The 13,265-nt window shown below is 47.3% G+C and overlaps 6 protein-coding genes across 6 annotated transcripts; 4 read left to right on the top strand and 2 right to left on the bottom strand.

Annotated features, from left to right (window-relative positions):
• Positions 1-371: 371 nt before the first annotated feature.
• On the top strand, positions 372-1,536 carry N7466_010337 (uncharacterized protein; the record flags this gene model as incomplete). The annotated part of the gene is made up of 3 exons (XM_057169726.1): positions 372-600; positions 655-1,461; positions 1,517-1,536. The coding sequence occupies 3 exons, from the start codon at positions 372-374 to the stop codon at positions 1,534-1,536; spliced, it is 1,056 nt and encodes a 351-aa protein (XP_057017117.1).
• A 392-nt stretch (positions 1,537-1,928) lies between these two features.
• On the bottom strand, positions 1,929-2,774 carry N7466_010336 (uncharacterized protein; the record flags this gene model as incomplete). Its single annotated transcript, XM_057169725.1, has 2 exons — positions 1,929-2,435; positions 2,505-2,774. The coding sequence occupies 2 exons, from the start codon at positions 2,772-2,774 to the stop codon at positions 1,929-1,931; spliced, it is 777 nt and encodes a 258-aa protein (XP_057017116.1).
• Positions 2,775-4,121: 1,347 nt separating this feature from the next.
• N7466_010335 (glycoside hydrolase family 28 protein) lies at positions 4,122-5,303 on the top strand (the record flags this gene model as incomplete). Its single annotated transcript, XM_057169724.1, has 2 exons — positions 4,122-4,358; positions 4,422-5,303. 2 exons carry the CDS (start codon positions 4,122-4,124, stop codon positions 5,301-5,303), a joined length of 1,119 nt encoding a protein of 372 aa, XP_057017115.1.
• Positions 5,304-6,592: 1,289 nt separating this feature from the next.
• On the top strand, positions 6,593-8,290 carry N7466_010334 (class I SAM-dependent methyltransferase; the record flags this gene model as incomplete). Its single annotated transcript, XM_057169723.1, has 8 exons — positions 6,593-6,622; positions 6,678-6,727; positions 6,983-7,024; positions 7,095-7,211; positions 7,306-7,331; positions 7,409-7,595; positions 7,660-8,088; positions 8,164-8,290. 8 exons carry the CDS (start codon positions 6,593-6,595, stop codon positions 8,288-8,290), a joined length of 1,008 nt encoding a protein of 335 aa, XP_057017114.1.
• Positions 8,291-8,838: 548 nt separating this feature from the next.
• N7466_010333 (putative flavin-containing amine oxidasedehydrogenase) lies at positions 8,839-10,533 on the top strand (the record flags this gene model as incomplete). Its single annotated transcript, XM_057169722.1, has 3 exons — positions 8,839-8,898; positions 8,951-10,303; positions 10,375-10,533. 3 exons carry the CDS (start codon positions 8,839-8,841, stop codon positions 10,531-10,533), a joined length of 1,572 nt encoding a protein of 523 aa, XP_057017113.1.
• A 38-nt stretch (positions 10,534-10,571) lies between these two features.
• N7466_010332 (uncharacterized protein) lies at positions 10,572-12,339 on the bottom strand (the record flags this gene model as incomplete). Its single annotated transcript, XM_057169721.1, has 4 exons — positions 10,572-10,772; positions 10,827-11,888; positions 11,968-12,061; positions 12,188-12,339. The coding sequence occupies 4 exons, from the start codon at positions 12,337-12,339 to the stop codon at positions 10,572-10,574; spliced, it is 1,509 nt and encodes a 502-aa protein (XP_057017112.1).
• Positions 12,340-13,265: the final 926 nt, after the last annotated feature.

Here is a 13,265-nt window from a genome sequence, read left to right as displayed (position 1 = left end):
CAATGGCGATAAAAGATCTTTGACATCTACAGCAATCTCCCGGGGCAGTTAATCAACATATCCGATTATCCCGTGCAGTGAGTTGTTCACGGGAGCCAGTACCACCTTATTGCCCATCTATCCCCGTAGATGATCACATCTATGCATGAAGCCCTGGAGAATAGCCAAGTTCACCCATGAGCGGAGCATATTGAAGGAAATATTTGCAATGTCATGGTTCTATAAAATCAAGACGTCTTGCCCCTGGAATTGGGACGTTTGCAATTTCAGAAGCATACCAAGCAGGTAATAGTTTACCTGTGATACGACATCTGGACTGTATAGCCCATGTGGCATCCATACTAGTAGTCAACCTACGTCAACCCTTCATCATGCATATTGTTGCGTTCTTTTCGGCGCTTCTGTTCCTTGTACAGCACGTGTGGCCTTTGCCAATTGAGTCTGACAGCCAATCTGTTCTCGATGTTACTTTGATTCAAGCAGACAATACCCAGATCAAAGCCATCGTGAAAAATGTCGGTAAAGAGGAGATTACCTTTGTGCATCTGAACTTTTTCCGCGATAGCGCACCGGTGAAGAAGGTCTCCGTTTATCGAGATGGTAAGAAATTCCCCGGTCGCCATTCACTCATACTTGATGGTTAATCTCAAATAGATGCCGAAGTCCCGTTTCAAGGTATTAAGCGACACATTAAACTGCAAGGACTCAGCGCAGATGCAATCACCACTCTGGGCATTGGGGAGGCGATGACAGATGAATTTGACATTGCCGCAACCACAGACTTGACCCGTGGAGGTTCTATGACCCTCCATTCCAGTGGATTGGTCCATCTTGTACATGACGGAACAGTCTCCGGTCATGTACCATATCGCTCTAATCATCTCACGATTGAGGTGGATGCCGGCAAGGCATCCCAGGTCGTGAAGGCGATCCAAACTCTTGACCGCCGCACCCGAATGGGTTGCGACAACGACACTGTGAAAGAACAGCTCGACAATGCGCTGGCAAAAACATCTGCTCTAGCCGCAGCCGCGGCAGTTGCTGCTCGGAATGGTTCCGAATTCAAATTCAATGAATACTTCAAGACCACGGACCAATCCGTGCGAGAGGTGGTTGCAGCTCGACTTGACGCGGTTGCAAGGGAAGCCAATTCAACTACGTCGGCTACCGATTACTATTGCAGTGACGAATTTGGTTATTGTGAGAGTAACGTGTTGGCATACACGATTCCGTCCCGAAACGCGATTGCAAATTGCGACATATACTACTCTTATTTGCTTGAACTCACGAGTGCATGTCATCATCAGGATCGAGCAACCACCAGTCTGCACGAATTCACTCATGCTCCGGGGGTTTTCAGCCCAGGAACAGAGGATCTGGGATACGGGTATGCAGCATCAACTGCTTTGCAAAGCCGTGAGGCAGTAATGAACGCGGATACATATGCGCTGTACGCGAACGGTAAGTTGGCACACCATTTATCTTCGACAACCAGTTCAATGCTGATTTTGTGTAGCGGTATATTTGGACTGCTGAGGTTGAATGTTTGTCAGTAGTCCATTTCCAAGGTTGGAATCCTGCAACATTTGAAGAAGACAAGAATGGGTCCCGATCAAACCCATGGTTCCGACCAAGTCGTTTCCAATCCATTCAAAGTCTGAAATGAAAGAGGCTACGTTCGTTAGTCCCCCATTGGCAGGCGATATGATATTTGCAATTCCAACATGATTTTCCAATAAAGATTCGTTTGATTAAGCCGAGGTTCATGCGAAAGGATGATGGACGTTTGTTGCTATACGATTGTGTGGTTCCGAGGTCATTGTTAAATATTCGCAAAAAAATCAACAGCAGGTTGAAAGCATGCGTAAAACCAATTCTGTGCTTTATGTAAGACAGCAGCAACTTTGATCCCGGGTATATACTTTGCATCATCTCCGATCCAGGATGTATAGCCAATGAAACACGTCGGGGGTATAGGCAGACGACGACACGGGACCCGCAGGTGCTTTTAATGGTGTCCGGGAGCGTAGAGACCAGTATTGGTCAAGGAAGGCAAGATTGTCGAAGCGGAAGGTAGAATATGATAGGACAACCCAAGTGGTATCTTTCTGCGTCAATGGCACGAGATTAAGCCCCAGCAATTCGACAGGGGAAAGGGTGATTGAAGGGCGAGTAGATAGCACCTCCCGAACAGCTGGACAAAGTGATGAAATGTCTTCTCCTGCTATAGACGTGAAATGCTGATCGGTGGAAGTGGCAATAGCATCGCTGGTGCTTTTGTCGAGAATCACATCGAAAGGCGCGAACGGCAAAAGATCTGACACATGAGTCCACGATAGGAGATCGGCCCGTTGCCAATGCATGGCCTCGGAGGGGGATTTGTGACTTTCATATTCTTGTCCAAGCCGTACAGCTTCTCCAGAGAAGTCGACATTCTGTCACATAGAAAAAAAGAATGAGTTGAAAGATTGCAAAAACGTGTGACACTTGGGTTGTTAACTTACGACAATCCCATTTCCCATCCAGTCACGTTTCGTACAAGCGTCGCGTAATTTAAGGCCTAATTGGGAAACGCCTGGGCCCAGATGTAAGACGCGCGGGCGTTCACTCGCTCGACTCTCCAAGTCTGACACTACTGCGTCGACAAGCGCCTCGCCAGAATTCAACCATTCACCTACATCCCGACCGGTCGCAAATCGATCGTCCCAAAACACCGGGTTGTCATAATCCGGTGCACCAGTGACCTTTTGTGGTCTGCCTGTTGAGATTGCCATGCTCAAGGTGAAAAAAAAAAATTCTGGCAAACGCGTCTCCATTGTGGTCATGTGACCCGGTGCCGTCTATGACCACTAGCACGCAGTGAATTCCACATGGTTACAAGTTACAACTTACTATAGTATACCACTTACACTAAAGAGAATAAGTTCCTTTTTCTCCCGCTAATTATGTCTATGAACGATGAAAGCTCTTGTCTTTTTTTGGGTTTGAAATTGCCTGCGATTTTTCTTTCCATTTTTTCTTTCCATTTTCATCTTTCGCCATTATGCCCCGTGGCTCTTGTAACTTTTATTACAACAAATTTTTTTCACCTTGAGTCCTTGACTTCAATATGAAATTAGTTATTACATTGTACTTCCACGTCTTAGTTACTTAAGCTTTCGGGATTTGACATTGTTAGAACATCAAAGCCGATGCATAATAGCCTTGGAATAACCTTAGAACAAGTCGAGTCTTCGAATTTCTCCATCGCAACAATCTAATTGATGGATGAATTAAGTTAACTTAATTTAATATACGCAACCATGGCTCAATTAAGCTCCGTGATTCACTCATGAGTTCACTTTGTGATTTGTCGATAATGTATAAGCCTAGAGGCATCTCTCCACTTCCAATCTATAACGTACATCATCTTTATTTTGATGATTATTATCATTGCGTGGGAGTTTTCATTAATTACGAAGGAAATAAGCCGTGTTTGAAATTTGTGGATACTCTAGACCCTTGAAGAAGTTCTCGGCATTACTTCGGAATTGATGTTAATAGGAACAGTAGACTCGGCAAGTTCGGCCTGGTGACCACATGGCGCCCAGTGGAGCACGGCACGACCTACCAAGCAATCAACTACAGACTCGGTCACTGTCCACAATGTCCACCATTGCGCATTTCAGGGGTCTATCCGCTAGCCACTAATTCCGAATCCAATCATCCGGCTGTTAGAGATAGATGGGTCCCACCTAGAAAAAACAGTTCCTCACAAGGCCAGCCTGCATAGAGTGGTCCTTTTCAGCCCCTGTTTTGCAAATCGAACTAATCCCCCTAAACCTTGGGATAAAAACATGTGAGGTGATCATGAAAGGGGAGTGGCTGAAAGGGCACCCCAATGTGATCCGAACGGGGCCACGTCCTCAGCATAAACCAGACAAGCTCGGAACTATAAAAAGGTGGGAAATCGCCGGTTTTTATCATGCAAGTCACTCTAGTTGTCGTTTTCCGACTACATTCACTCTTTTTTACTTAATCTTGGTAATTCTGTTGACCAGAATCCCGCACGTTCCTTTCAATTTTCCTTTCCAATACTCTCACTATCACCAGTTCTGTTGAGCAGATACTGAACATCCAAAATGCCCTCGTATCTTTCCCATCTATTGTGCGTCGGTCTGGCAGCCAGCCTTGCCGTTGCGGCCCCAACTCCATCGAAGGTTTCGGACGTGGTCAAGAGATCTTCTTCCACTTGCACCTTCACCAGTGCCGCCAAGGCCACAGAAAGCAAGGCCGATTGCTCTACCATTATCCTCAGCAACATTGAGGTCCCAGCCGGCACGACCCTGGATCTGACTGACCTGACCAAGGGAACAGAGGTAAGATCTTTCAAGCAAGCAGCCAACATGGATCCACCTGTTAAGTCCAACGGAATAATATAGGTCATCTTCGAAGGCACCACCACATTCGGCTACGAGGAATGGGATGGCCCATTGATCGAGATCTCCGGAAAGAGCATTACCGTCAAGGCCGCCTCTGGTGCCGTGATTAACGGAGACGGTTCTCGCTGGTGGGATGGCGAAGGTACCAACGGTGGCAAGACCAAGCCCAAGTTCTTCTATGCCCACTCCCTGGATGAGTCGACTATCACCGGTCTCACCATCAAGAACACCCCCGTACAGGCTTTCAGTATTGAGTCTGACTACCTGACTATCACGGATGTCACGATCGATAACTCGGCCGGTGACGACGAGGGCGGTCACAACACCGATGGCTTCGATATCGGCGAATCCACCTACATCACCATCACCGGTGCCGTGGTCAAGAACCAGGACGATTGTGTCGCCATCAACTCCGGCGAGAATATCTACTTCTCCGGTGGTACCTGCTCCGGTGGCCACGGTCTGTCTATTGGATCCGTTGGTGGCCGTTCCGACAACACCGTGAAGAATGTCACTTTTACCTCGTCCACCGTTAGCGATTCCGAGAACGGTATCCGTATCAAGACTGTCTACGATGCCACTGGCTCTGTGTCTGATGTGACCTTCTCGGATATCACCCTCTCCGGTATTACTGATTACGGTGTTGTCATTGAGCAGGATTATGAAAATGGTTCGCCGACCGGGGACCCTTCGAACGGTGTTACCATCTCCGATATCACTATCAAGAGCATCACTGGTTCTGTCGAGTCTGATGCCGTTGAGGTGTACATCCTTTGCGGTGATGGTAGCTGCACAGACTGGACTTGGAAAGACGTGGATGTGACCGGTGGCAAAACCAGCTCGAAATGCGAGAACGTGCCCTCGGCTGCCTCATGCACTTAAGAGTGGTGCTGCCGGTGTGTTCCACTTTTGCGCTCAAGCTTGAAGGGAATATATTACCTTCGAAGTTGGTACTTTGAAGTTACCACGGAGACTTTTCCCCCTTTTGCTCTTCCGTGCACATGTCAAGCTTGCAGCTACGGAGTACTCCAGACCTTTGTGGAATTTATGTACATTTTATTATATACTCAACACATCTGCGAGATCTCAGATGTCCTTTTAATGTTAAGCTCATAATAGCCACTCATTTATATTACTCCAAAGCCATGGAATATCCCTTTCGTCCCCCTTATCACAATACGGATTGTACATGTAATGGGTTTTTTTTTTTTCCTTTTTTTCCCCCTGTCTTCTTTCAATATTTTGCTTTTTTTTTGGGTGGCTTCGACCTTGTATATTACAAATCTACATGCACAGAATCAAGATTTAAGGCGAACGACCGCAAACCAGAGCCAAATCCTGCCAATCCTATCAATCCCAGCTACACCGAGCGAATCTTGGCATGAACCGCCACCAAAACAAATCCATCGGTCGGACTATAGTGGAACTCGGAACGGCACGCGCAAGCCAACGGCATCCTTGGAATCAACAGGGAAATCATGTTTAACGCACAACCCTCCCGTTTGAGCAAAGCTCCATTTGACGTATCATGTACAATCTGTGCACAACCCAATCCAGACCAATGACGGTAAATAGATGTTCACGGTAACAGTACCAGGATGAGTACTAGCGCAAGTCTAAACATAAGCCCTTGTCATTTGGCGTCGGAGAAGGCTTCCCTTGACATCATTTCGACGACTCAGCGGCATGGCTCAGTCCCTCGGATCCACCTGGCCCCATCCAAGATACAAACCTATTGTCTTTTTTGGGGATTTGGGGGCTTCTTTTGCCCGTTTTTTTGGCCCGTTTTATTGGACTTATTTGCCGTATATTCTCATGTAATTCACGCGGATGCGGGACTGGTTTCCCGTCCAAAACCCATGCACAACCATCTTTTCAACCAATCGAAGCTCCATTTGATGGTCCCAATCAGTCTTGAAGAGTTTAAGTGGGGAGAGAGTTGCGGGGCGTGTCAAAAGCCAAAATCCCAGGGAAAAAAAAGACCGCTGCAAAGGCTGGGCACAACTTTTGTGCACTCCAGGGCTTTTCTTTTGACTTTGGGGTTCTCCCAACTTGCTTTAGCAAATCCCCCCTTTCTCTCTCCCCTTCTTGTCCCCACACACTATTGATACCTTGTTTTTTTGCTTTCCTCGTCTGCATTCCCCACATTCTTCTTTTGATATCGCTGCAGAATGGCGGATGAGAATCAAACAATCTCGGTGGTAAAGTTGGACTTGCAATTCATGTTTGATCTTCATTGTGCTGACCTAATCGTAGGATCCGACCTCCCACACCACCGAGACCAGCTATCCTGATGACTGGCAGTCGTAAGTCACAATTCGCAAAGTCGACTTCGTGGATTGGCTTTAATTCTCCAAGGGAAACAACCTCGATCGGTTCATCAATCTATCGAGGTCTCATAGAAAATGGCCGTCGGTGAGCTCAACTGATAAAACGTCATGACGATAAACCAAATCTCATCTCGCCTGCAGCTATCAAACCTTGAGCAATAAAGAATATCTGTACGTGGAGTCCGGGTGATTAGGAAAAAGGAAAAGAATTGCCATTGAACATGATCGTAGGATCCCTTCCGATGAGCAAATGTTCGATTCTTATGAAGCCGGGTATGCCACCATCATTCCTAATATCTGGATTAATGGACTGGTCAACAGCCGATATTAATCATACACAAAGACATCTTGTCGCACTCGTCCTGGACTCGGATAGAGAGAACCCTCTGTTTCGAGCCCCAGTCGGAAATGCACCCGAACATATCCTTGATCTGGGCACTGGCAAGGGTACCTGGGCAATGTGAGTCAAATCCCTGAAACAAGGCGGCATATCAACAGCATGGACTTCCTTCTTCCTTTGGGGTCAATGAAGGGCGTTGTTAACCCAATCTTAGTGATGTCGCCGATATGTTCCCCGAAGGTGAGCCTAAACCTCAGCTATTCGATCAAATTCATTAAAGTTTGGTCCATGGAGGTCTCAGTACTGACAAATCCCAGCCACTGTTCGCGGCGTGGACCTCTTCCCACCCCCTGTGACTTGGATGCCTCCGAACTGTGTTCTCGAGGTCGACAACGCACTCGAAGAATGGACATGGCAGAATCCGTTCGATCTTGTGCATCTGCGTATTATGATCGGATCATTCGATCCAACTGAGTGGGATCGTGTTTATAAACGTATCTACGAGTAAGTTTTACCAACTGCTGTACATTCACTGGGCTTTTCTCCTAAGCTAACATGTGCCCATCAGCAACCTGCGCCCTGGTGGCTGGATCGAGCAACTCGAAGCCTTCCCCAGCATCGACTGTGACGATGACAGTATCCCCGCCGACAACATTCTTCGAACCTGGGCCCCAAACATGCTTGCATGCGGCAAAGCAGCAGGTCGAGAATGCGACATCCTCGACACGATGGCAGGCTCGATCCGCAAAGCCGGCTTCGTGGAATTGCACGAGAAGACATACAAATGGCCGATCGGAGCATGGCCACGGGATCGAAAGTATAAGGAGGCTGGCACAGTCAACTATCAGCACTGGATGGATGGAATGGAAGGATGGTGCATGTGGCTCCTTACCAAATTTGGACATCCCAAGCCGTGGAGTAAGGAGGAGGTGGTAGTGTATGTTGCGAAGATGCGGGCAGAGCTTAAAAATCCGCGTTATCACGGGTATCAACGAGCGTGAGTTGCCATCTTCTTTAGCCTGTTGATTGTATTGGGACCCTGCTGAATTACGCTAATGGGGGGCGGATATAGGCGACGTGTATGGGCACGGAAACCGTTTGAGGGTGAGTGTTTGCCGACGCCTGACTCGATGGTACATGCGTCAAAGCCACCCGTACCGGATAGTCATGCGCAGCCTGGACGACCGCAGGGACGATAAGCGTCAGTATGTCCTTTTGCCAACCAAGAGATGGAGAACACGCCGTATGACCACGGCCTCGATGATTCATCGCCACCTTAATGCTTTCTTATGTATATACTATCATGCCAATCATGACTGTACTTTCGGAGTCGCCCTGGATGGCGCTACTTGACTGTTTGGGGTTCAAATGGGGGCTGTGTGATATTTCTACTATTGCACAATATTGATTTAGGGGAAATAATGCAATTCACCATTCATGAAAGTGCATCCGATCAGAGGTGGCGTTGACACCGAAACTACTGCATACTTAACAATCCAGACTTTGGGTGTTCAAGTCAATCCTGTCTCTAATGGCCTGTCTAGCGGGGCTTTAGTGTCTAGGTCAGTGACTCGGTGTTACATGGTTTTCTAGATCGGTGATTGGTCCATCGCGGGGAATGCTCGGCCCTGACATCACCACGATCGCATCGCATCGCATCAAGATTTGAGAACAAGGGATATTTTGTTCTCAAATTTACGACCAACCTTCACTTGGTCTGTATACTCACACCGATCGGAAGTTCAAAATGTCCGAAAATGTCTGCAGAAAGAAGATAGCAATCATCGGGGCCGGGGCGGCAGGCATGGTATGTGCTCAACAACACATCAAATTGATACCAGGTTCTAAGATGAATCCAGTCATGTGCCGCACAACTAGCAAATCACCCAGACAGGTTTGAGATAACCATGTTTGACACCGACTCTCATACAGGAGGCCAAGCAACGTCCATCTCTCTAGATGAGTCCAAGTACGGCGCAAGCTGGTTAAACGACGGTGTGCAAGGGGGCTCGGCCATTTTCCGTCATACATTCCGCTTCTTCCGCCAGTACGGCTATGAGCCTCAGCCCGTTCAACTTCAAGTTTCTTTCGGCAAAGGACCAGAGAGCTTCTGGACTAACGTGTTTCCCAGCCCCCTTGTTGACCATCATTCGCGCGAAATTAAGAAGCTAGGCCGGGTTCTGAAATGCATCAAATATATGATGCCGGTCTTGGGGATCATGCCCGTCAAGGTGATTTTACGCCTTTTCGGATTCAGTCGCGACTTCAGCAATAAGATGGTTTTGCCGCTGCTGGCATTGTTCCTTGGGACCGGAAATCAGACTCCAAACGTGTCTAGTGTGCTATTGGAACGGTTATTTGACGATCCGCAAATGAAGTTGTGGGAATATGATCCTGATACACTGTTGCCAAACCTACCGGTGATGTACACATTTCCGAAGCTGGGAGACTTTTACAAAGATTGGGCTTCGGATCTCCGATCTAAGGGGGTTTCAATTCAATTGAACTCTTCTGTGGCGATCTTGGAGCGCAACAAAGACGCCATTGTACTACAGATTCAGACAAAAACTAATAATGGTGACTCGCTCTCTGAAGCGACACGAGCTGTCTACGATGATTTGGTTTTCTGTTGTCCAGCCGACGAGGCAAAGAAACTTCTAGGTCAACAGGCTACATGGCGAGAGAGATGGGTTCTCGGTGGGGTGAAATTCTTCAACGACATTACCATCACTCATTCCGACTCCGATTATTTTCAAAATATTTTTGAGGCGCAATATGATCCAAATCTGTGTGCCCAGCCCACAACAGATGAACGGAGAAATCAGATCGCATTTGCCAAGCAAGAGCCTGTGTGTCAAAAGGACGGTTGGCAAGGTTATCGGCCAATGTATTATACGCACTCATTTGCATCTGCTCCGGACAAAATTGAGATGGGATTCGACTGCACAAACTATCAGCATCAATTTCGTGATACTTTAGGTGCTGGCAGTCCTCCCCGGCCACTGGATCAGCATGTTTTCCAGACCATCTTTTTGAACGATCAACAAAAGGATTTGTGGACCTGGAATGATATCGATCCGTCGAAGATCATCGGGCGCAAATGGTGGCATCAGTTCGGCCATCGATGGCAACATTATCTGCGTGTTGTTCCGGGGATGATGTTCATCAATGGCAAGAATCGAACCCATTATGCTGGTAGCTGGACTATGGTTGTAAGTATATTTCCCTTTCGAAGACTGTTGGACTCATCTCCGTATAAAATTCGCTAACGAATAGAATGTAGAATATGCACGAGATTGCTTGTATCTCTGGAATTGCAGCTGCCCATCAGTTGGGAGCCCCTTATGAGCCATTTGATGACTTTGCCGAGGATTTCTTTGCAAAATATTTACTGGTCTGCCATGGAACGCGTTACAAGAGATCAAAGGCAAAGCAAACTTAAATAAATATTCGTTAGGGCATTTGTGCATAATTTATTATCTAGAGAACATATCGGAAGCTCTCTATCTCGTGATCTGTTTTGTTGGAGAACTCATCCTGTAACTCCTCGGCCTCTGTCAATTGTCTTGGCGATCCGTAAAGGCGATCACGCCGGCGGTTCTCCAAAACATAGTACACATACAAGCAGATCAAAAAGAAAATTCCCAAAACCAAGCCTGACATGGCTGCCTTGATACCCATCTATATTAAAGTTAGTACGGAGGACAAAGAGATCAGGCATAATGATTCACTCACTGGATACGCAGGCTTCTCAGAGGGAATGAAAAACTGAGGCCCGACAATATTTCCAACACAGTATGCCACAAACATCATAGCGCTGACGGTACTCTTCTTGGTAAACCCAGCCACGTTCGAACTGATGAGACTGAGTGACAAAGGAATGTTGGCTGCAAATACCGCTCCTAAACAGAGACCAGTCAACCGTCCAGCACGGTTGTCATCATCCAACTTCCAGATGAGAGCCATGCCAATGACAGACACTGAGCAGTTCAGCATCATCATAGGAATTCGAGCGGAGCGCACAAAGGTGGCAAAGCCCGAGGTCAACAGGAGAAAAACGAGCTGTGCCGCTCCGATAGGCATCTGCATAATCAGAGCTTTGAGGTTGGAGAAACCAAATCCAGCTATAATGATCGATGAGAAGCTAGTGATGCCACCGTTGCAGAGATTGACGCAAAGGGTATACAGCACGAGACACCAGGTTTGCGGATCTTTGATCGCCATCAGAACCTGGTTCCAACGGAATTTGCCCACGTCCATAACACCAGTCTTATTCTGCAGAGTTCGCTGTAGGGCAATGGCTTTCTCGGTTTGATTGAAGAAAATCACCTTCGCCGGGGAGTCCGGCAAGAAGGCTGCAAGGACAAATCCATATGCAGCCGTGACAGCACCCAGGATAAGAAAGAGCAATTGCCAGTTATTGACCGTGTTGTTCTTGATAAGACCAATTCCGTACGCGACCAGACCACCAATTATGGATGCAATGGAGTTTCCAATGAACCACGCTGCTTGTCTAGCGGGCTGTTCTTCTCTCTTGTAAAACATTCCTGTGATCATGGCAAATCCAGGAGCGATCGAAGCTTCTCCGACTCCTAAGAAGAATCTTGCTGCCATTAACCCGCTGAATGAGGTACAAGCAGCATGGCACATCAGAACTCCACCCCATATGAACACGGCCACACTGAGGTATTTTCCAAGGGGGAGTCGAACGATGAGGTAGGAGCTGGGCCAACTCCACACCAGATATCCGAAATAGAAGACGGCGGATGTCCAATTATATTCCGTGCCCTTAAAATGCTAGGTCGGAGATTGGATGGTTAGATAGAAGCCTCATGGTGAGTTTGTTGTTTTCAGGGGGGAAAGGTTGAGAAAATACCAAGTCTTCTGTTAATCCAAATAATGTCGCTTGGCTTAGCGCCAACTTGTCCATATACTGTAACATGTAACAGAAGCCCATAAGCGGAATAAGACTAAGCCTCTGTTAGACAGCAGGCTCTCAAGAATTGCATGGGTGAATTGATCCATAATTGTATTGGTTCATTGCGGGAAAGGAGGGAGGAAGACGGGCATAGAGAGGAGATAACTTTCACACTCACTAAAGGTCGAGCTTCCAAAGCACTTTTCGTTCCATCTCAGGAGTCGCATGTGTTTCTAGCACTTCCCCAAAGTCCACATCTTTAGCCGCAGGATTGGTTTGGACTTTCAACATGTCGAGATCGACCGCACCAGGCGGTTGCGGTTTTTCCATGTTTGATTTTATAGATTAACAAAGAGAATACAGAGAGAAAGATAAAAAAGATAGGTGAAAACGAAAAGAGACAAGCAAATAGATGGCTGGAATTGATTGAGTAGCGAGAAAATCGGAATGTTGGAGAAACTGGATCTGGGCGTGAATTAATTATTGACAAGGCAATTCTAAGAGGCCTCAAGCCCCTATACATAAAGACTTGCAAGATGAAAGGAGTGGCAAAAGGCAAAATGCGGGTTCCCCGCGCGCCTGGCGCATCGTGACCCACTAGGAAGACTAGAATGACACATATCCGAACGAAGAGATCATCCTGCGAGCCACTTATCAAAGTCTATATCTTCGGCCGAGGGTGATGCTAAGCCATATACGCGACAGAAAGATCAAAATATTAGCAAGCGGCTCTTAATCACGGCAGTCGTAGGTAAACCGATATGAGTTCAGATGCCGACTCGAGACCTTATTACCCTATACGAGCTCAGGACTATCAAAGTTCACCATTGATAATGACGTTCCTGGCGAGTATCCGAGATTAGGGCTGGTCATCGGCAGAGTAGCCAATGTCCTTATTCCGTCGGCAATCAGCCCCGGACCTCCTCCTCTCGGCAACCCACTCTTACCTATCAGAGAGGAGCCAAAAGTCATGGAACTAGTCACTTTGAAGCCTAAACACCTGAATCTGATCTGCTAAGATTAGAAATACGATACTCCTGATAATCACCGGTGTGTCATACTTTTACCCCACAGATTTCAAACGTGGGGAGAATGATCCACCCATTGCCGACAGAGGCCCAAACTTCGCTTTCACTACCCCAGCAGCTCGCCAAAAACGGAATGACCATGTCATCTTTCCGCTATCAAGGGTCCTCATCGGCAAAAACTGATCCTCTATCCGAAAGATCCGGCCAACTTCCGATCTTATCGATAGG

This window comes from Penicillium verhagenii (genome assembly GCF_028828195.1).
Source record: "Penicillium verhagenii strain IBT 33310 chromosome Unknown utg000010l_segment0_segment0, whole genome shotgun sequence".
Classification (NCBI taxonomy): domain Eukaryota; kingdom Fungi; phylum Ascomycota; class Eurotiomycetes; order Eurotiales; family Aspergillaceae; genus Penicillium; species Penicillium verhagenii.
The sequence above is the reverse complement of the archived record's forward strand: the minus strand, read 5'-3'. Positions and strand labels throughout refer to the sequence as shown.